General features: G+C 37.9%; 1 protein-coding gene across 1 annotated transcript in view; it reads left to right on the forward strand.

Annotated features, from left to right (window-relative positions):
* The first annotated feature begins 302 nt into the window (after window positions 1-302).
* The window catches only part of drongo (Arf GTPase activating protein drongo), a 52,224-nt gene continuing 30,749 nt past the window's right edge, over window positions 303-21,777 (forward strand). Inside the window, exons 1-7 of the mRNA XM_083122593.1 lie at window positions 303-660; window positions 5,992-6,085; window positions 9,134-9,240; window positions 10,705-10,858; window positions 11,327-11,498; window positions 14,555-14,773; window positions 16,087-16,299. Of these exons, the coding sequence (XP_082978719.1) occupies window positions 497-660; window positions 5,992-6,085; window positions 9,134-9,240; window positions 10,705-10,858; window positions 11,327-11,498; window positions 14,555-14,773; window positions 16,087-16,299 (1,123 nt within the window). The 5' untranslated portion in view covers window positions 303-496. The remainder of the gene's footprint in view (window positions 661-5,991; window positions 6,086-9,133; window positions 9,241-10,704; window positions 10,859-11,326; window positions 11,499-14,554; window positions 14,774-16,086; window positions 16,300-21,777) is intronic.

Here is a 21,777-nt window from a genome sequence, read left to right on the forward strand (position 1 = left end):
TTTTTTTTAATTCAGAGGGGCTGCAGCCCTATCAGCTTCCCTTGCGTACGCCAGTGCTCGAGGGGAAGTAGTGTGTATAATTCGAGGGTAAGACTCTACTTTACGTCCTTTTCCTAAGGAATACGTGTCATCGAGAACGAAGTTTCCCCATCCCGAATGTTGGGATTTTAAAAATTTCCGTCCTCAAAAAACGTTTCCTGGCCTTCAAATTGTGAATCATCTTTTTGGATACACCCTGTCAGCAGTCTTCTGCCATCTAGTGTGAATTGTTTATCTCCAGATTTTAAAACAAAACAAAAGTGTGTCACGCAGCCAGTTCTACACAGCACGTACGCAGTGTTGTTTACGTGTATGTGCATTCACACTTGTGCAAAAGTCACGGAACTTTGAGTTTACATTTCCTTTGATGAAAATACATCTCAATCTTCTTCATCTTTAATCTACATTATTTGTACTGCTCGGTTTAGTAGTCTGTGGAAAAAGTAAGTCTACGAATATGGCGTCCGCGAGGAAAAAGCAAGATGAAAAGAATCTTAAAATATTACGTGAATTAGTGTCTCTTCCAGCAAATAAACAATGTTTCGATTGTCATCAGAGAGGTCCAACGTATGTTAACATGACAATTGGTTCCTTCGTGTGCACCTCTTGTTCCGGAATGCTGTAAGTAACAATTGATTGTAACGTAGTGTCCTTTTAAGGTTGAAGAGCTCATTAGCATAAGTGACTCAACTAGCGGAGCACTTGTATCTGACAATTTTATTGTGTGTTGATTGTTAAACACGTGTACAGCTTTAATATGTGTTTTGAACATATCAGTCTGATAGCAAAAAATCGATTTCTCGACGTGGCATATGTGAAAGTTTGTTTACATTTGTCGAAATGGCATTGAAGTGTTCTTTGAAGTAACTTGTAAAGTTGACAAAGTGTCATCTTAAGTAGAAAAGTAGAACATAAAGCGAAATAAAAGTATTTTCACTATCGTAGGCTGTTGACCAGCCTGCCTGTGTTACAGATAAAAAGTAGTGTCATTTTTAACTCTTATCAGAGCGAATTTATATTAAACCGGTTCAAATATTGAGACTGATTGAGATTACTACTGTTAGGAACATCTTTTTCTTTCTCTCTTTTTTTTTTGTGTAACCCACTCCTCCTCAAAGATGTTTTTTGGTCATTCTTTACTATTCGTGCGTAGTGACAGAGCAGCTTGAGTTCTGTATGCAATACGATTTTTTACAAGTCGTGAAGGAGAAAGAGGAAAACTTCCAGAAGATGGACGCAAATAATGAAATAAGTTTTTTTTATATATATACACAGAAATTGCTATTAGTCCCTCACAGGTCAACATACAATTTTAATGAGGCATTATCCACTATCTATACCAGTGCCCATTAAAGGGGGTTACATGGCCCAGTGTGACTTGTGGCCACATACGTGAAAGGCAGAGTAAGGGTCAGAAATAGCTGGTTCCACCACACTATGTGTCAACTTGTCTGAATTCTGTATACCTTTAAAATTGTGTTTGCTTTACCTATATGCAAGATATTCCATCACAGAGAATAGGCTAAGTTCATTTTGGTAATAATTTACTATCCGTCAGACACCTATAACTTCTTCGTTTCATCAATTTTTGACATTCGTACTTACCTATCTGCTTTGCGGAACATTCCTTAAGGTGTATTGACGTTTTTTTGATCAAAGTAATTGCAGTTATTCACATTATGAGTACTTCTTACTCGTAGTTTTTCGCTTGCCTGAGACACAATATGGCGCTCACTTTCCTACATAATATCGCATGTTGTGCTTGTGTTTTGTCGATTTTCATTCGTTATGCAGTGTTTCAACCTTCAGAACCCAAGAAATAGCCGTGAACAAAGCTCATCTGATCTAATTATTTTTTTAAACTTTTTTGCATTGTTTTATGAAGAAAATTGTAATGTTTCGTGGTGCTATCCGTGAATGGTTTTTGGGGCTATCTGTCCCTGAATCAGTGCGAAATTTAAAGTAAAAAAATATTTTCGTTTGAAATTTTTGGGTCGATATTTCCCACCGATTCTGGGCTCCGCCCCTGGGGTAATTGACGTACCGCGGTGCCGCCTCCACTCCGGCTACCCGGCTTTCTCTATTGAGTCCCTGTTAAAGGCAAGTTAGAAATTTGCCGGAGCCACCTGCCCCCAAATGAGCTCCAAACTTTTAAATTTGAAGAAATCCGTTTCCAGGATACGGAAAACTTATCTGAATTTCACCACACATCCACAACATGTCATATTAGGCATATATGCACAGCCCATTCCTTCTAACGAGTAACTTACATTCACTGCCACATTTCCGACATTCCTTTCCTATCCCGTGTTCAATTAAATTAAAAAATCCACTGGATCTTCCACACCCGGTACGTATTTCACCACGCATCCAAGACACGTCGTGTTTCTAACTTTTGTTGCAAACACAGACAGTTCGAAACACTGGATACCCAATGAACATGAACAAAACACAATCACAACGCGTGATGATGTACGACGGTGTACGCGCCAAAGGCTATTGTCCGTCGGAGAATTAATTCTCAACAAAGAACATGAATTTCCGCTATGAAACATTCCCACATCACACAAAACACCTTCCAGATGTTAGACAATGCTACAGGAAGTTATTACCGTAAGTTGTTTCTTGTGTAAAAATGAAGAAATCTGCGATGTATGGTAAATTGTACCGCTTTTAAAATTAATTATGCTCTAGATGTAGGGCAATTCCATAATTATGTTCATAATATTTTGAAGTATTGATTTTACTTTGTGTACATTTTACACATCTCAATTTGCCAGTTTAGGCTGTAATTATTCATTACATATTAATATAAAGTTATACTGTTACAGATGTAACTCAGATAAACATAAGAGAACACATCTTCACGTAACATTGTCTTATTGTGTAACAGTGTGTGAGATGAACAGCCATACAAGATAACTTATAAACAAGCAATGCAAGCATTGCATTGCTTGATAACATGCAAGCAATGATAAAGTATTAAGTTTTTATAATTGTAACAATTATTTTAATTCATTTGTGTTATTAAAATGTTAGTATATTTTTTAATTTTATTTTATTTAAGGATTAGGGCTGTTATTTTTATCTTATTAGGGGTAAAAATAATTAGGTGTTTTTTTTTATTTCATAATTATGGTGCAATTAAAATATTTTAGACATACTATTTTTCCAGTATGAACAAAAAAATTTCTTCACATCACAGCAGTAGGAAAAATATGCAAGTACATGTCTGAGTTCCACATAAACATTACATAGTCACTCATTCATATGTAAGGACATGGAAGGCTTTTTTTTTAACGATAACACTGAAAAAGTTGAATGAGCAAAAGTAAAGTGTTTAAAATGTAATTGGATAGGTTAAGGAGGCAACACTGAATTTTGCACTTTAATGTGAAAAATGTTTCAAAATATGCAATATAAATTGGGCAGAACACTTCTTCTGTTCAAAAAGAGTTACTTAAAGTGCTGGTGTTGATTCAAAAAAGAGATTGTCACACTTCATTTGTTTCAGTTTTGCGTAGACATGGCTGACAGACCTCGTCCTGAAATAGAATTACCTGCAGGGATCTTCCGTGGAGAAACACCTGATGTGTTGTGGGAGGAGGGGGTTGGATTTGGTTGCACAAAACAGTATTTTCTTTTGGTCATTAAAACTAAAATTTGCCTTAATTTTTCAGAACTACAGCAATGTGAATATTGTAAGCACAGAAGGAACAGTAAAAACACATGTAAAAATAACACCATTTTAAAATTAATAAACGCTTAATTTTGCACGAAACTACGAAAAAGAACACCAAATTGCAGTAAAAAATAACACTGAAATTTAGGAAAATTAAAAATAAAAATAAAACTTCACATCCTTACAGAATGAACTTACAGAATAACGCTGATAGGGATCCTTTTGAGTCCCAAGGCCATTTTCACATGTAACTCCCTTGGTCCCGAGCCGATTTTGAGCAAAATGCAGAGTTTCAATTAAATGAGTGTAGATCGGAGGCTAATTGCCCTAGAGAGATGAGTGATATACCGTTGTACGCGGAATGAACCAGAGATTCAGACTATATGAAATTTAAGCAAATTCGGCATATATGTGGCGGTGGGGAGGGGGCTAACTCTCAAAATTCGAAAATTTCGGGGGGGGGGAATGGGGACCCCCCCAAGAAAAAATACATGACAGTGTCAACATGCACATGAAAATGATCGCTGACATGTAAGGAACACATAAATATTTGCATTATTATCATATGACCAATGTAATGTGAGTTGTACCCCCCAAAAAAATGGTCGGCACACCACTGATTCAAGCTTCAAAATTCAGTGGTACCTTGAAATGGCTTTAGCTCGGAGACTATTTGCCCTGGAGATATGAACGATATACCATTGTACGCAGAATGAATCAGAGATTCAGACAATATATAAGTTATGCACATTCGGCGTACATATGGAATGGGAAAAATATTTTTTTTTAAAGAAATAAGAATTTCTCCCCCCCCCCCTAAAAAAGGATATGAAAAGTTCAAAATGCACATAGAAATTATCGCTGGCATGTAAGAAACAAAAAAATATTTTCATTTTTGTCATATGACCAATATTACGCAAGTTGTACCCCTTAAATGAAAGGCTTGGAAGCCACTGTCTCAAGCTTCGGAATTGAGCGAACTGCAGAGTTACATTGAAATGACTATAGCTCAGAAACTAAATGCCCTAGAGATATGAAAGATATACCATTGTACGCAGAATGAATCACAGATTCAGACGATATATAATTTATGCACATTCGGCGTACATATGGAGGGGGAAAGGGGGGAAATCCCCTCAAAAATACTTTTCTTAAAAAAATTGTGTTCCCCCCCAAAAAAAGATTGTCAAAATGCAAAATTTATGCAAATTTGGCATATATATGGAGGGGGTAGGGAGAAAAAACCCCAAAAATGATTTAAAAAAATTATGTCACTTCACCCAAAAACATGTCCTCGCACTTGGGCACAAAACGACACATACGCACAGCATTCACGGACGAAAAGGTAGAACGCAGTGAAAAATGAGCACCGATTCTTGCAGCTGCTTGAAATTCTATTTTTAGACAATGCAGGGTAACTTGTGTTGCAACTTGTGGACACTTGTGCTAAAAAACAAAGGTTTCCTTCAGCACGCTTCGAAATTCCATTCTCACAATGCAGATTCAACAACCAGTCTTCCCCCCACCCCCACCCCCTGCTTGCGCCCTCACGGAAAACTTTCATTTTGACATCGGATACTGATAAACAAGCTTCCTTCGAATGCAGTTACCAGGCGGGATTGAAAAACATTGCTTTAGAACAACAAAGCCCATCTTCCTTTGTTGGCAAAAATTTTCCCTTGAAAAGAGACGCAAAAGATAAGTCCCTTTTCCCCTCCATTTTCATGAAGAAGAAAAAAAGGTGCAAGATACATTTCTGTTAAATACATGTGTTAGGAACAATATATAAAAAAAATCGAAATTTTAGCCAAAAATAGAAGAGTTATAACGTAAAAACTATGACCTTGACACAGCGTCTCGATCGAGATGCTTGGGACCGTGAGGGTTACATTTGGGTATCTCGATCGAGATGCTTGGGACCCAGAAGGTTACGTTATAATATTTGGTAATAAAAATGTTAAAATAGGATAAGTGTTTAGGAGGACAGGTGACTAGAAGGGAGAGAATATGTGAATGCTGTTATTTTAAAAAATAGAAAAAAGGACTGTAGTGTTAATCAAGTGCAGTTATAATTGGTCTCAATGTATCACATTGTTGCCACCAGTCAGATTGAATAAGTGAATAGTATTGTATGTTAATATATTTCCCTTGAAGGCCAAATCAGAAATAGCATGTTTTTTTCCTTCTCTCTTTTGTCTGTGAGGTATGTAATTGTGCCTTGACCTTTCTGTATGTCAAGGACTTTTTTTTATTCTGATTTTTTCTTCCAGGCGCGGCTTAACTCCTCCACATAGAGTAAAATCAATATCCATGGCAAGCTTCAGCCCAGATGAAGTAGAACAGATCAAATCAAGAGGAAATGAGGTGTGAATAATTTTACTGTCTGCCCTTGTTTAAGGACTAAACCTATCATATGTGCTGTATAGAGCATTGAGGGTCAAATTACTTACAAATAAATTTCACAGAATTGCACTGTTTTAACATTGTCATCTAATATCAGGGGGAAAATTACACTGTGTTCCTGGAATCTCTGTAGAGAGCCAACGAAAACAAGTCTCCGCGGAAGTAGTGATTCTAGAGGACTTGACCAATGAATGTGTGAGAGGAGAAATGAGCGCGTGGAAGGCATAATGTGGCTTCATCTACCAACCGTTTGCAGCAGCATGCACTTCTTTCCTCCGTCAACTCACTTTCTTCCCATCTCTTCCTTTATGCACAACCTTGCTACACAGATTTTAGAGATAGAGTATAGGTGTTCATTTTACTTGCATTTGCCTGTGTTTATTATAAGTGTTGTTTCTAATTTAGTTTCAATTTGAATGCACAGAATTATCTTGAGTTCAAATGAAAGGGGGTGTTATTAATTTATTGATGGACATCAGTAAATTTTATATTTTACATTGCGTTCTGCCACTTCTAATCACAACAAGTAGAATTAGGGATTATTAGAAAAAATTGACGATGGACCAAGACTCAAACTTGGGAACAGTGATAGCGAAATTAAATAGTCAACCACTTAACACAAACTATGGGAAAATTTACTACCCTAGATTTACTGCAAGTAGTCACTTTGTCAAGTTAAGAAAATTAATAAAAGTGAAAGAAAAAAAAAAGTATTGCTAGTCCCAGAAGGATTTACTTATTTTTCACATTTTGAATCTTTTATGGGGCATAAAAACACACACAATATTATTATTATATATACACAACACCACAGTTTCCACAAGCCGTGCACATGATTTTGATACTTTTTCTTGGTAGACAAGAGACCATAGTGAAGGGGCATAAAGTGGATGGGGGGAACTGTCCCCACTGGTCCCCCTTCGTAATCGTCGCCGCAATATAAGGACACACAATTGTTTATTTCCTACGTACACTTGAAACACAGAACTTTTTCTTCCCTGGTACAATCCACACACCACTTTATCACAAGCTGCATACTACATTGGAACCTTACTCTTATTACATCTACCTACTTGACATTGCCTCCTCCTCTTCGTACTGTTGCTAATTTTTGCCTAATCATTTCCAATATGCTTCACTCTATCCTTTACTTCTTGTCTTTTCTTCAGAAATCCTTGTTGCAGCTTCTCTCCCAGCTTCCAAATGAAAGTCTTCCTTTCCATGTGAGCCCCAATGACCTGGGTGTAAAGGATGCATGTGTTGATGCCTGCAGTATCCAGTATATTGTAAATTACATGCATTGTCCATCAACAGACAGATCTAATTTATTATATAATTCGAAAGTGGATTAAAAGTAATTTATTGTTTAAGAGAGACTTACGTCCCAGTCATCCACCAAAATATCAACAAACAATAGATTTTGTTGGTCCAGTGTCCTGTATTTGAGTCTTATTCAAAGTTCTTCATGATAAGCTTAGTTTTCAGTTTGTGTTTTATAACAATCATGCTGAATCCTTGTTTGTATGGTAAGATCGACAAAAGACTTGTTCCTACTATACTGAGGAGCTTGCCTAAAATTGGGAATCGTTCTTTCAGAGTCTGTGATTTTTACAGTAGCTTCAGCACATTGTCTATTTTGTCCTCTTCAATTTCAAGGTGTTTTGAAAAATAAGTTGGTAAAATTTTTGTCTCACTATCACAATTTTCCAACAACTTCCCAATTGGCCAGGAATATTTGGCAAACACACCAATATTGTATTGTTCATTATTCTGATTTAATGATACATGTGATGCAGGAACACACAACTAACAAAATAACATACTATACTTGGCATTTAAAAAAGTAAGGCAAATTTCTCTAAAGTTGACTCGGAATATAAAAAAAAATGATTGTCCAATCATCAGTCCTTAGTTGGCAGCATGCTTCTATCTGAGTACATATTTGAATGAGACACAACATGGACTTGCCGAACAGAAGACAGAAAGTACTTGAAGTATATCCTTCAATGATTCATCATTTGGAGGAACTGGTAGGACCACCTTGTTCCCTCAAGATGTTTACTGTCATAGTTCTAGTGTTAATGCACTAAGCCAGCACAACTATCAGTAAATGTATCACCATACAAGTGTACCATCTAATAATAATATGTTTCCCCCTAAATTAATACTATTGTATTTGTTGTCTGTATTGCCAGAAATTATATAGTTATGTGAACATGTCAGTACATGTGTATTTGCATGCATGTGCATACATGCACACATATGCTGTGTAGGTTTGTAAGAAGATGTCATGCGATTTTGGTTTTCTACATATTACTTATTAGTAAATGGACCTATGTGCTTTGGAGTAGGAAGCAAGATCCATCTGGAGTGAACCAAGACTGTTGTGCAAGACGAGAGTTTTTGCTTTGAAATCACAGGCAAGACATGCATGTTTGTGCCTATCATCAACATGATCATCTGTCCTAGTTTTGAAATCAAGAGTTCCAGGGTTCAGTTCCCAGTGAAGGTACATTCCAGAGTGGTTTGGATCTCGCTGTAAACTGGAGGTCCAGTCATGATTAGCTTGTATGAGCATAAAATGGACTAAGTTAAAATAAAATTTTTGCCAATAAAAACAAAGTGAGAAAGGTGAGAGGACACTATTTTATGGGGAGAGTCACGTTTTTCATATCCCTAAATAATACAGCACAGTTGTATATTTGGTTTAAAAGTTCATTTAATCTCAAGGATGTCTGATTGAGGGGGTAGTAATTAAGTGTAATCCTCATGGTGCAAATATTTGATTTAAATCTTTACAAAAGTACAAAATCATCTGAGTTATTTTAATAATCGTTTTTCATATGCAATTATACATTGACAACTCTCAATCTGTTGACTAATTTCTCTGTAATATCTAGCTAAAGTAATTCAGATGATCTTGTTCAAGATTTATTCATAAAATGGATCAAGTGTGTATTCAGGATAATTGGTTCCTTATTATTTTCTTGTTCTCTTATTATGTTCTAGTATTGTCGAAGGATATGGTTAGGATTGTATGACGCGAATCACGAGCAGGACACCAAAGACGAGCAGCTGATTAAAGATTTCATGGTGGCCAAATACGAGAAAAAGAGGTAAGATATGGTGAATTCCTGATTTAAGTTTTCCCCAACGAACACCTACTATAGCTGACTGACTGTGCCTGTAGAACCCCACTAATGGTGCCACCTGTTGAGAAAAGTATAAGCTGGCTCTATTGAATACAATGAAACAGACACTTTAAGATTGGGTGACACTGACTTTTTGATAAAGTATCATATATTGGGCCTGGCAATATACATACACCATTTTAATATATTTACCATAGTAACAAAATATAGCTAATGTAAAGCATGATTGTGGTAATTGATAAGACAACATAATGCCAGTTGTAACCCAATAACACAATACTGTTAACTTCGTCTTATTTTCTGAAAATCACATCAGGTAGATAGCTGTCATTCCATGTTGTAGCTACACTCACGGAGCTGACAAAGAAAATTATCCATTATAGACACCACCTTTGCTGGTGGAATTGCCTGGACTTCTCTAATTATTCTCGCACATGGCACAGTGGTTCGGATCCCACTTTAAACTGTAGGTCCAGTCCCAATTAGCCTTTCTGTGCATAAAGTATACTGAAAACAACAATTAATCTAATTATTCTCTGCAGGTTCTCTAACTTAGATATGTGTTGCAAAAAGTTGGTTCTTGAGGTACCCCCCCCCCAGAGAAAGAAATCGTAGGTAGTCAGATTGGTTGATCTTGCAGGCCATGTTATGCCCCCGAAACGTGATATGATTCTGCCTGCAAACACACTATGTAACATTGCCATCGTTACTCGAGCAGTATGTCAGTTGGACATAAACTACCCACCTCCGCATTGTGTGTCATTCTGGTTCCAATGTTAAATTGCTGTCAAAATTTACGCTGCGCAGCTACCATACAACAAAATACACCTTAGTACAAAAGCACGGTGTTCAGGAGTCCCAACGCTCCATTGCTACACAAATGGCATCCCTTGTGCTCTTATACCTAGCATGCTCGGCTTCATCTCTACTGCGGGCCCATATGGAATACCAACCTTTGAAAGTGGAAGATATATATTGCCGGACCCTGTATATGCTTGAACTGTATAATTTATTCTGAATCCTAAAAGTAAAAGACAAAAAAGAAAAAGGTTATACCAATGCAATTGTTTTGACTTCTTAAAGTTAAAGTAGGGATTCCCTAATGTCGTAGTGGTAACGTCGTCGTCTTCTAATCAAGGGGTCCTGGGTTTGATACCTGGTAGATGCACACACTAGTTTGGACCCCCCTTTAGTCTTGATTAGCCATTCTGTGCATAAAGTTGGCTTAAAAGCAAACTCAAATTATTGACATAAAGTATTCTTGCACCATACTTTCTCAAAGTGTGCAGTATCTACCAGCAAAAGTTTTAGCTTTAAAATTTTCAATATTAATTTTGGAAATTGAAGATTGTACTTTAATATTTTGTAACATAATACAATTCTATGTTACTGGGATGATTTTTTTTCATTTGTTTGCTTCTTTTATAGATATTATTTGGACCCATCCGTTGCTATGAAAAATGGCCCAGTTGGCCAGTCAACTCCAACGATACAAACTCAACCACAAACGTCCACTCCTGTATCCATTCCAGAAGTGAAGCCATTGTCAAGTCTGATTGGAAGTACACCTCGACCAATAGTGGTAAATGTAGGAGTGTTACTTTTAGATTCTGCTTGTGATCAGTGTATTGAACTTTCACTGTGTGACAGATATGAAAATTTAGTTGTTATATGCATGGACACAGATAATGAAATTTAAATGAAACTGTTAATGTATTTATATTGATACGGGGCCTCCCGATGGTGCAGTAGTAGCGTCATCGCCTTGTAATCAAGGGGTCCCGGGTTTGATACCTGGTGGAGGCTCATAGTGGTTCGGATCCCACTTTAAACTGTAGGTCCAGTCCCAATTAGTATTACTGTGCATAAAGTGGACTTAAAACACCAAATCAATTTATATTGATACTGACTCGGTAGTGGTTCTTTAGTAAACCAGCATTTCTTGGAATGGTTGTAGGTGTGTCAGATAAATCATAGCTTTGCATACCAAGTTATTTTATCACATACTGCTAGGTGGTGATGTTAAATTTTAATTTTATTTCTTTTCCAGGCTTCTAGAGCACTAAGTGGAGCGTTTTCACCGAGTTCGACAGTCCAATCTCCTTCAACAATGCTAGCAGATGTCAGCTCTACAGATCCGTTTAGTTCCTCTCAGATGTCTGCTAATGTTGCCCAACCGTCTTTTGCAAACTTTGAAGATAATCCTATTTTTAGTGCATCAAGTAAGTTCATATTTTTTGTTATAGATCTACAAATTGTGTCTTTCTTTTCTTTTCTTTTTTTTTACCATGCTTTTCAAACAGTTTTGTTTATGACAGATCATAAGTTCTCAAGTCGAAAATGTTGTATATAAAAAAATAATCACGCTGTACAAATTACAACTTTGACAGCGATGTAAAGAAAAGCCATATTGGCAATCGCATTGTATAAAACAGAGTAATAGCAGTATGGAGATATTCTGTGGCTTAGCTTAATGGAAGCCATGGTTGTAATTTTTTGCAATGCATGTCAATCGGATTGTTTTATAATAATTTCAAACATGTATGCATGTGAATGTTAATAAAAACCTGACATTACTAACCCCAGACTTGTTTTGACATTTTGCATGAGTAAGCGTATGTGGTTTAAACCTGAAAGGTAAAAATCCCAGTAAGGAAGTTGGTCCCCTGCGATTCTCCAGTTGTCAGAAGTGCTACGAGAATTGGTACCATGTTACACAGGTTTCGGAAAATAATCTCTTCATACACACAACATGATAAAAAGTAATAGGTAACATATCATGTAGTACTAACAGTCAACAGTTTGGAATGTGTTTTTACCAATTACGCATTGAAGTGGTAACCAGCAGAGAAACCTTGAAAGCACTCTTACGGTTGGGACATCTAGGACTCACTTTCCGTGGAATGGCTGAAGTGCACATATCAGCAGCAATGGAACCTGATGTGCTGACCATGTGTCATCCAGGGAAGAACTGCTTATTGGGCCTCAGTCCTTGAAGAGCCAGTGTACTGTATTAAATATTCACACTTCTTTTGTGCATTTCATTTCTTGTCCATTGAGATGTAACAGTCTATACCTGCCGCAAAATTAGTTTGGTATTGACGCTTGGGAAGCACGTGTTGAAATCGGGTCTACGTCACTGCGGGAGGGTGGGTTGCTGGCATGCGAGCCAATCAAAATCTTCCCAGTGCTTCACCCAAGCTCTGGTTACCTAGCAACAGAAAACGTTTATCTCAGTGTTGCCGCTTATCGGGCGATTCTTCCTGCGATCAGATTTCATCTTGATCAGATTTCGGTAATTCATGTTGTTGGGAGAGGACGTGTTGTTTGTTTGTTGCGTTGCGTTGCTGTGATATTTTAACCGGTCAGTTTGTTTAGTGTTTATTGAATTTAGAATATTCTTTGTTGTATATAGCATGTTGTTTTAGTGTGTTTTTTTGTGCATAATTTTCTGTGTTCTGCTTGAGTGTGTCGTGAGCTTGTGTGAAGAATGTCAAGCACAGGAGGCAATACTCGAGATGACAATGTACCAAGGAGGCCATGCACTAAAAGAAAAAGGAATTCTTCTCAAAGGACAAACGTGGGAGATTGTATGTTCTGAGCGAAAATAATTTGAGCAAGAGAAAAACAATGGGGATCCAATCATTTCTGTAAATAAAGTTCTGGACAGGACTGCTGCTGCTTTCGGCGTGTCTAAGAACACTATTGTTACCATAGGGAAAGAAAAATATAATGTGGTAGAAATAAATAAATAAATAAATAAATGCGAGGCTTCAAAATTGGAAACCCCAGGAAAGAAGAGGAATATCAGTAAACGCATGACAAATTTAGATACCTTTCAGCAAGATGCTATTCGTCGCCATATTTACTCTTATTATAGGAGGAAAGATATCCCACTGTTGGGAAACTGCACGTTTCGTTGAAAGATTTGGGACTTTTTCAATGTGGGGAAACATCTTTAAGGACAGTCATAAAATATCTGGGATTCTCATACAAAAAAAATAATGGACGCAAAATAAAGTATGGAAGCATATGGGGATGTGGAGGTAGAGCTCCACACATTCTCGACCTCGACCTAGGCCATACTATGGAGGTGATGCGGTGATGTGCTTCACCAACCTTCTTTACCGTAGGTTTGAGCCAGGTACTCACTTGGGCTGAGTCGACCCCGGAGTCGCTCTGGATATTTGAAAAAGTTCCACAAACCACCGCGGGTCTCACGCGTGAAAGTCAGACGCCCCACCAACTGGACTTTGTGCAATTCAGTTGCGGTATAATTGAAAGATGGGCAGACTTTAACGGCAACTTCGGAAAGAAATGATTATTGAAAAGGTAACCTGTAAACAATGCTCGTTTCGTTAATTCGTTCATGTTGTAAGGGAGATGGAAATGAAGAAAGGAAACAATAACACATTCATCATTGTTATTCCGTTTTCCTCGAAAAACAATAACACATTTCATCATTGTTGTTCCTTTTCATAATACGTTTTCCTCGACACAGTGTCAGTCGGCTGCACTTCATACCGTACCGTACCGCATGATATGGCAACACCGTGGCGCGTGTTCCTTCAGCTCTCAATACCAAACTAATTTTGCGGCAGGTATAAGTTAGAGTGTAAACTTTTTTTTTCTGGTGTCATATTTTCTTTGAGAAAATCAATATTAGCCACACATTAGTTAAAAATTACTTCTTTGTAGCTAATCAGTGGTGATTTATTCATTCTAGTTTTTTTGACTTTTAACCACTGTTATGTTTTAAAGGACCTCTATATACAAAAAATTGCCAGGTAAGATTATATCAGTGGCCCAGGCTCCACTTTGTCAAATGACCATGTCACTGTCACGATCAAGGCTTCGTGTGTTGCGGTCCAGTCCCCTGAGATCAAGGTGGAAACCTAATGGTGCCACACGAAGCCTTGATCGTGACCTTGACGTGGTAATTTGACAAAGTGGAGCCTGGGCCACTGATATAATCTTACCTGGCATTTTTTTTGTATATAGAGGTCCTTGTGACCGACAGACGCGGTGGAGCCTAGGCCACCAAGAATAATCCTCCTAGGCAACCATTTATGTGACCTAACAGACTACACGCTACCCTGAAGACGGAGGCAGAAACAGCCTCCGAAACGTAGGTATCTTTAAAAAATAACAGTGGTTAAAAGTCCAAAAAACTAGAATTAAAAATTACTGTAGTTTAGTGTATATTCACAGCTGCTACTCCTTATAAGTTGGTACAACATAATTCAAGGCTAAAATCTCATTCCTTCTTTCTTTTTAGGTGTGTCAACAGCATCCACAATGCCGGCCACTCACAATTCGTCGTCTTTTCTTAGTCCTGTTAAACATCCTGCCAATTCAAATGTCTCTGGACACACTCCTACCGCCAATTCTCAAAATAATAATCTCCAGCCACCTTCAGAGGATAGGTACGCTGCACTCAAAGATCTTGACAGCTTAATGAAGACTCATTCTGATCCATTATCAGAATGGACAACTGGTTAGTATGCTTAAATTTGTATGGAGAATGTTGGAAAGCATTTTAAAATGTATAAGAATATTATTTTGTTGTATTTTGAAATGTTATTATACTTCACCTTTTGCTCTCTGCCATAGAAGTCAAGCCTTTTTGTTTTCCTATCTTCCACTACACTTTGTTTCCACTGTGTGGCATTTCAGCTCTCCTTTTTATTACACTCTCTGCTACCTGATATTTCAATTGGCATTCCAACTTTTTTTGCCCTGCACCATGGCCTCTTAATGTTAAGCCTTGTCTACCAAGGAAAATTAAACTGTCCTTGCCTTCCCAAGTTTTGACACCCAATCACGGCCACTACTTCCACCGATACCGGTGCTTGAAAATTGTAACAATTAAAAGATGTTCAAAATATTGATTTATTACTGGCTGAGTATTCTACTCCAATTATAAGCATCAATTTACCAGAATTTTAATTTAGACAAATTAAATATTACCTCAGAATGTAAGAATATCTGTTCTGTAGTCACAAGATAGTTTTTCTTTTTTCTTCTAAATGATACAAAATCAATGGAAACTTTTAATTTTGCAGTACTTCCAGGATAATTAGACTCCACAAAAGTGTTGCTTGGCATTTCTGCAGACCCTGTGTTCGATCAAAATACTGGAAAAAGTATTGGCTGGTGCAAAGCGGCTGATATTCATGCATCGGTTCAGTCGTACTTTCATTTATTGTTCACGTTTCTTTTCCATTCATAATTACATGCATATAGTATGTGCTGTATGCATATTACCTCCTTACATTTGGTAGGCTGTTCTTGTTTCATGTCATCCCCTTACACTTTGATAAGATCCAATTTACATTTTAAAATGTAGTGGATTTTATTAATGTTCTAGCGAATGAGAATATTTTCCATTTAATGTGAAGGATGTGTTCATCGAGCATTATGATGAGAGTACCACGTGGTAAACATTAGAAATGACAAATGAGTTTACACCATCCTTGTTGGGAATCTGGATATTAAGAAATCTATAGGAAAGCCAAGATCAGTATTTAAGGTCAATGTTGCACTGCTGCGGTGGAATGCCAGAGAGGTTAGTTAATGTCAAGATTGTATTTTTGGCTGTTGCTTTCATATTATTTTTCAGAGTAAACATGAGAGCAGGTATTAGAAGGGACTACAGTCACCTGCATTATTAAGCATTTTTAGAATATTATATTAGTGTTTCTAAAGGAAACATATACTTTTTAGTGTGGAAGTTGGCGTTATACTTTAATTTTACTTTGGTATTTTGAAAGCATTCTTATGAGATCAAATTCAAACTTTATATTTCAGTTCAGTCATCTGGCCCGAGTTGGACAATAAGCAGTTCTGATCCAGGGACAAATTCAGTTTTCTATGCGACCTCCCAATCATCAGGAGGTCCTGTTGAAATGGGGATGAATGGGACTGCGCCAGTAAGCACGAGTACTTCCAGTGGGTTCCTAAGTAATGTTGATGCTTCAGCAGGAAATGTTACTAGCATGCCCTCCTCCAATCCTTTTACAGGTGGGTAAGGCAACAAGTATGAACAAAAGTAATTACTATATTGGAGTGAGATAACACAGCTTTTACTGATACTTGCAAACTAACAAATCAAAGTAGTTGAGAATATTTATTAATTTTAATGTATAAACTATATCATGACAATCTACCAGAATTTTATTTAATATATTCATAATTTCAAATGAGATAACTATTCAATGAAAGTTCGTTTCTCCCAACAATGCTGTTGCAAAAATCATAAAAAATATTCATTTTGCGTAATTTCCTAGATATTTGGACTCTTCCAAAATATTTCGAGACACTTGGGGCTCAGACACGTACAGTCAAACTCCGATTTTACGTTCCCGCATTTCACGTTTTTCCACTTAATACGTTCAGCCATCCAGGTCCAGACAAAAGGGTATGTTAAATAATAGGTCATTCACCTCAATCTTACGTTTGCTCTAACTCCTGTTTCCCGCTTCATATGTTTTCCAAGGGGTGCTGATGTCATAAAATTTGCCAAGAGTGTTGTCTGTTGGCCACGGAACTTTTCCTTGCTTTCGCAGCTGTTTCGTTCACCACGCGACCTTCAACTTCCAGATGTGTAACATTCTGCTTCATTGCGTGATACTGGGCCCGAGGGAAAATCGTGGAAGTTATATTAAAATATCACAGAATGTACAAAATCTTTGTTTGAAGAATGCGTACCGAGGTTATGGTACACTTCAAGGTTCTACGGAACTTTTTTGACAATTCACTTGAATTTGCCAGTACTCAGATTCAAAGGGTATTGCTTAAACAAGAATTCTTAGGAACAAGTATTAAAAAAAAAATATTCAAGAAATCAGTTCAGGTACCTGTGGAAAGAAATTCTTAACTCTACAATCGTGCACTGTAATTAACATGCAATGCACACGTCAAGCAATAACAAATCATACTTTCACTTCAAAAGATGTATGAAATATCCATCGTATTGTACTACCCTGAATAACTCTTGTGTATTTAAATTTTGTTAAGAAACAGTAATTGGAAAAGAAGGTATTGCCTAGAATTTTAAATTTATAACAATGGTTTTATTTTCTCTTAAGGCTTTCCACAACCATATGTATTATGAATCAACAATTAATTTTTTACAAACACGCTACAACCATGTCTCTCTTTTATGGCATGCTCACTTCTGGACATAATTAACATTTCAATGTAAAATGACGTTAGATAATGACTAGATTGAAATAATTAACAGGTAACTACTTTCATCAAATATTACTGGATTGTACCCTAACTTGTTAAGCTACATTTTCTCATGCATTGTTTGTAGTCAACCTTACTTTTACATAGTACACCCTGGATTGCAGACTAATGAGGCTCTGGCGACTGGCCCCATGGCCAGTATAATTCTGTGTTGTCCTGTGTTTTGTCCTTATTTGTGCTGAGCGCTCTTTTTAGCCTCAGCTTTTAACCAAAGTAAGGAAATTTTAGTTTTCAGACCTTCTTTTATTTTTGTTATGATAAGGGGCTGGACCCCATATAGTGTGACAGGTGCAAAATAGCCTCAGTGCTTACGCACCCAAAACATTTTAATTCAAATTCGACCAGCAAAAATGCAATTTATTACAATCAAACAATTACGTAAACTTCCATCAAGGATAAAGCCATTATTAATTAATTTCACATACAATCATTTAACCCCAATCTTACTATTCAATCAAAAATGCTCGGGTACATTGAATGTTGGGTATTTAGGAAGTGAGGGAAGATTTTCCAAGTAACTTGCTCCTTTATTAACGTCATTAAATTCAAAAATGAATTAGAGTCAAGATTTGTTTTGCCACAAAAACCCATCCTCAATTTAACTAGATCATTCGTGCACGTAATATGTTTTATTGTTTCATTCCTCGACGATTTCCCTGTCAATTATCGCGTAAATGTCACTCTTTTAGTCAGTACGAAAACTAGTGAAAAACGATGCACTTATTTGATACACCAATGATATTGCCAAGAATATGTCCACTTTTCATGTACCTGTATAATTAGTTCCTCCTAACCACATTGCCACATCTAATCAATGACATAATATTCCACCTTGAAGAATCACGCGATGACTTCAGTAATCATTCCCGTTTTACTGGAATCATGGGTCATGAAGAATTGGGTAGAAGGTGTAAGAATTAACCCCTCAGAAACTTCTATCTCCTTCAACCACGGGCAGACTTCAGAGTGACGTTTGACAACATCGCCTCTGTTATCTTCTAATTGTCTTAGCACACTCAAAAGGCATTGTCAAAAATTCCGTGTAGTACTTCACTTTCTCCATAGATGTACCATGTTCTTCGATTCTCGTACTTCTCAAAATTTTGACATCTCCAATATTTGTCCCTTTCGTCACGTACGCCGAATTAGAAATCTCATTTTACTTTCTTCGATAATGACTACACACTCCACATGCACGAGCATAATTTGCACAGTCAATCTTGTAAGAACCTACTCTCGTGCAGAGCATTTAACTCGCCAACTCCATTATCTTCTTCAACAATGCAGCACTTCGTACAACAGTCAGTATTCACCCAATATTCTCCCTTGTAAAAATAAGGTACATGAGAATTTCCTAATGTTCAGTAGGCACGTACGTCTATGTATTCCTAAAGAGAACATTCGAGCTTGTTCCTCAATCACACGTACTTGCATTTGTAGCTTGCCGAGATTCTCATCGTGGTAGCATGATCTGTTGGAAGTCCAGGCGCTTCATCAACTGTCCTCGCCAGGCATATGCACAAGTTCGCAAGCCACGTGCTTCTGTTTTCTACAGCGAAGTTCAACTCTCTGCGCACCGGAATCCTGTTCTAAGTATCCCGACGTGGCTCGAATGTGTGTGCTGAACACTTTCCGGGCAAGAAGTGTGAGCGGAACCATGCTGCCCTCTAGTGTATTATCGCTACAGCATTTTCACTCCAAAACAAAAGAGCATCAAGTGGCGTAAGCCAAAAAACAGTGGCGGAGCAACTGGTGTACGAAAATCACGATAAGGTAATTTAATATAGATTACATCACGATTTTCATCACAGATGTTAGGTTTTCCATGCAAGAGGAGGGAGGGAAGAAGCATGGTTCCATTGGGGGGTGGGGGGGTGGAGGAGGTGCACAAGATGCATTTGTCCTACCTCCCTTGAAGGACAGGAAGGGAAAATGGCACTTCTTGCATTCCCCGTGAAAATTGCTTCTTGGAAGATGATATCCAAGAAATAGCCACCACATTGCAAATGGAAATCAAGAATGGCTGCACAGGGTGGCTACTCACCAGGAATTCCTTGAATTCCGGGGGAATTATGCATGAATTATTCGCTCCAAGTATTATGCGTGAATTATACTTGAATTTTTCTCCGTAGACGTAAAAAATTGCAAATTTTATTAATCCAAATCCTATTCACATTTCATGGAAAAGACATGGTGTACGCGTGTGTCAAGCAAACCTCGTCATGCTTAAAAGTGCTCCGTAAAAATCGACAGAATGTGTGGTAATTAGTGAGTGTTAGTGTAAGTGAGGGCTGCATGCGGTAGTGTAAGGTGTGTGTTAGGTCGCAGGACACCCCCACAATCTGTTCCGTTAGGTACTTTCTCAAAAACTGCCAAAATAGTGACTGCGTGCACTCTCCATATATTTCTTATGGAGAATACTGTTGCCTGCAGATGAACACAATAGACACCCCCTGCAGCTCACCCAAGGGGTAGTTACCTTTGCTCATCCCCAAACGCTCACGTAAGAAGGACCAATCTTGATCTGAAAATAAACCAAAAGCGAATTCACCCATAAGCAAATGAACTGTTGTGAAAAAAGCATCCCCATGCTATCCTTGCAGATCCACGTCAGTTAAGCCTAACGGATGTCAGTGGTATAAATAACAACCAGACACAGACAACCCGAACCGAGTTAGCTTTGTTAATAAACATAGTTTTACGAGAAGTCTGATTGACATTCTGAGACCCCCAGAACTGAAATCAATACAGTAGTTCCAGTTTTATTTGACAAATACAACTGCCACGACACGGCATAATTCTCTGCTAGAGGGGTCTGTGCATTGGCGGGGCGCGACGTCATTCTCACTCACTCAGCTGTTACAAAGGACATTCACATAGTGTGACGTCACTCAAGAGTATGAAGTCCATTCCAATACTATAGAATACGCGTCAGTTCTCGTAGCACCAGGCAACCTGTGTTTGCGACTGTGCGATTGCAGTTAACGGCCGCTCTCCGTCAATTGGCTTCTTTAATCCAGATTTCATCAGTGTACGCACAACTTGGACTACTGTTGGTGTTCCTCATGGCTCCCACCGGTGGCGCCACACCCAAAAACAAAAATTCAACCCCCAAGCAAAACACCCACTTTGGTTTCGGGGACAGGGAGGCCCTGTCCATCATTCCCCCCCACCTTCTCCTCTGACAAAAAGGAAGCCAGATTCGCCCCTACAACAGCCCCAGGACCACTGGAAAAAGTCATTCAACCCCCTCACGTGCAAACCCCTTCAACCCTCAGCCACCCCTTCCTCCCAGACACCAAGCACTAACGTTCAGACATCAAACTTCAATACGACTGGCATATCTTCAATAGACAGTGTTCCCGTTTATCAGACTATCAAGTTAGAGATGCACAGAAAACTGGTATTAGAAATTACTACCCTTGTCGCTAAAGAAAAAAAATATCAGAAGATAGAAAATCCATCCTCCTAGAACTGTTGAGCAAATTAGAACAAGTACATGAAGAAACAGTGTCAAAGAACAAATCACTGAACGCCGTAAATAAAATCTTTCAAGAAGGAAATCACCATGTCCAATCTGCAACTCCTATAGAAGGCGTATTATACTCCCAGGTTGTGTCAACAAAGAAACCCGACAAACAACAACAAATACAGAATGCCACATCTACCGTAAAGCAAACCGTCTTTATGTCCGACAAAGATAGGAAAATGAGTGCTAAGAAGATACAGGAAATTTTCACTACCACAGTAAATCCAGTGAGGGAAAATACCAAAATCAAAAGCATAAGAACCACAAATCAAATGGTGATAGTGGAAACAGCTTCCAAGGAAGAAGCCGAGAAATTAATAAATAATCAAGATCTTCCTAAACATAACATCCAAGTAGAAAACCCTCGAAAAAAGGACCCACTTCTGATCATATATGACGTTCTGGCCAAAAAGACCCAGAGTAATTTTACACAGAATTTTACAGTCTTAACCTCCAAGAATCTATTCCATATGAAGAATACACAAATTATTTCAATGTGAGATTTAAAACAGGACCCCGTAACAGGAACACAGTACTTCTAGTGGTACAAACCATAAGTAAAGTTAGAAAAATCCTTCTCCGCACAGAAAGGTTATATTTACGGTTCCTATCTCTTTTTATCAAAGATTATATCATGGTTGCACTTTGCCTGAAATGTGGAGATCTGGGCCATGTAGGAAAATACTGCACATACAAAACCCTTGTGCACCCACTGTCGG

This window comes from Lepisma saccharinum, chromosome 5 (assembly GCF_977018435.1).
Source record: "Lepisma saccharinum chromosome 5, izLepSacc3.1, whole genome shotgun sequence".
In the NCBI taxonomy this organism is placed as follows: Eukaryota; Metazoa; Arthropoda; class Insecta; order Zygentoma; family Lepismatidae; genus Lepisma; species Lepisma saccharinum.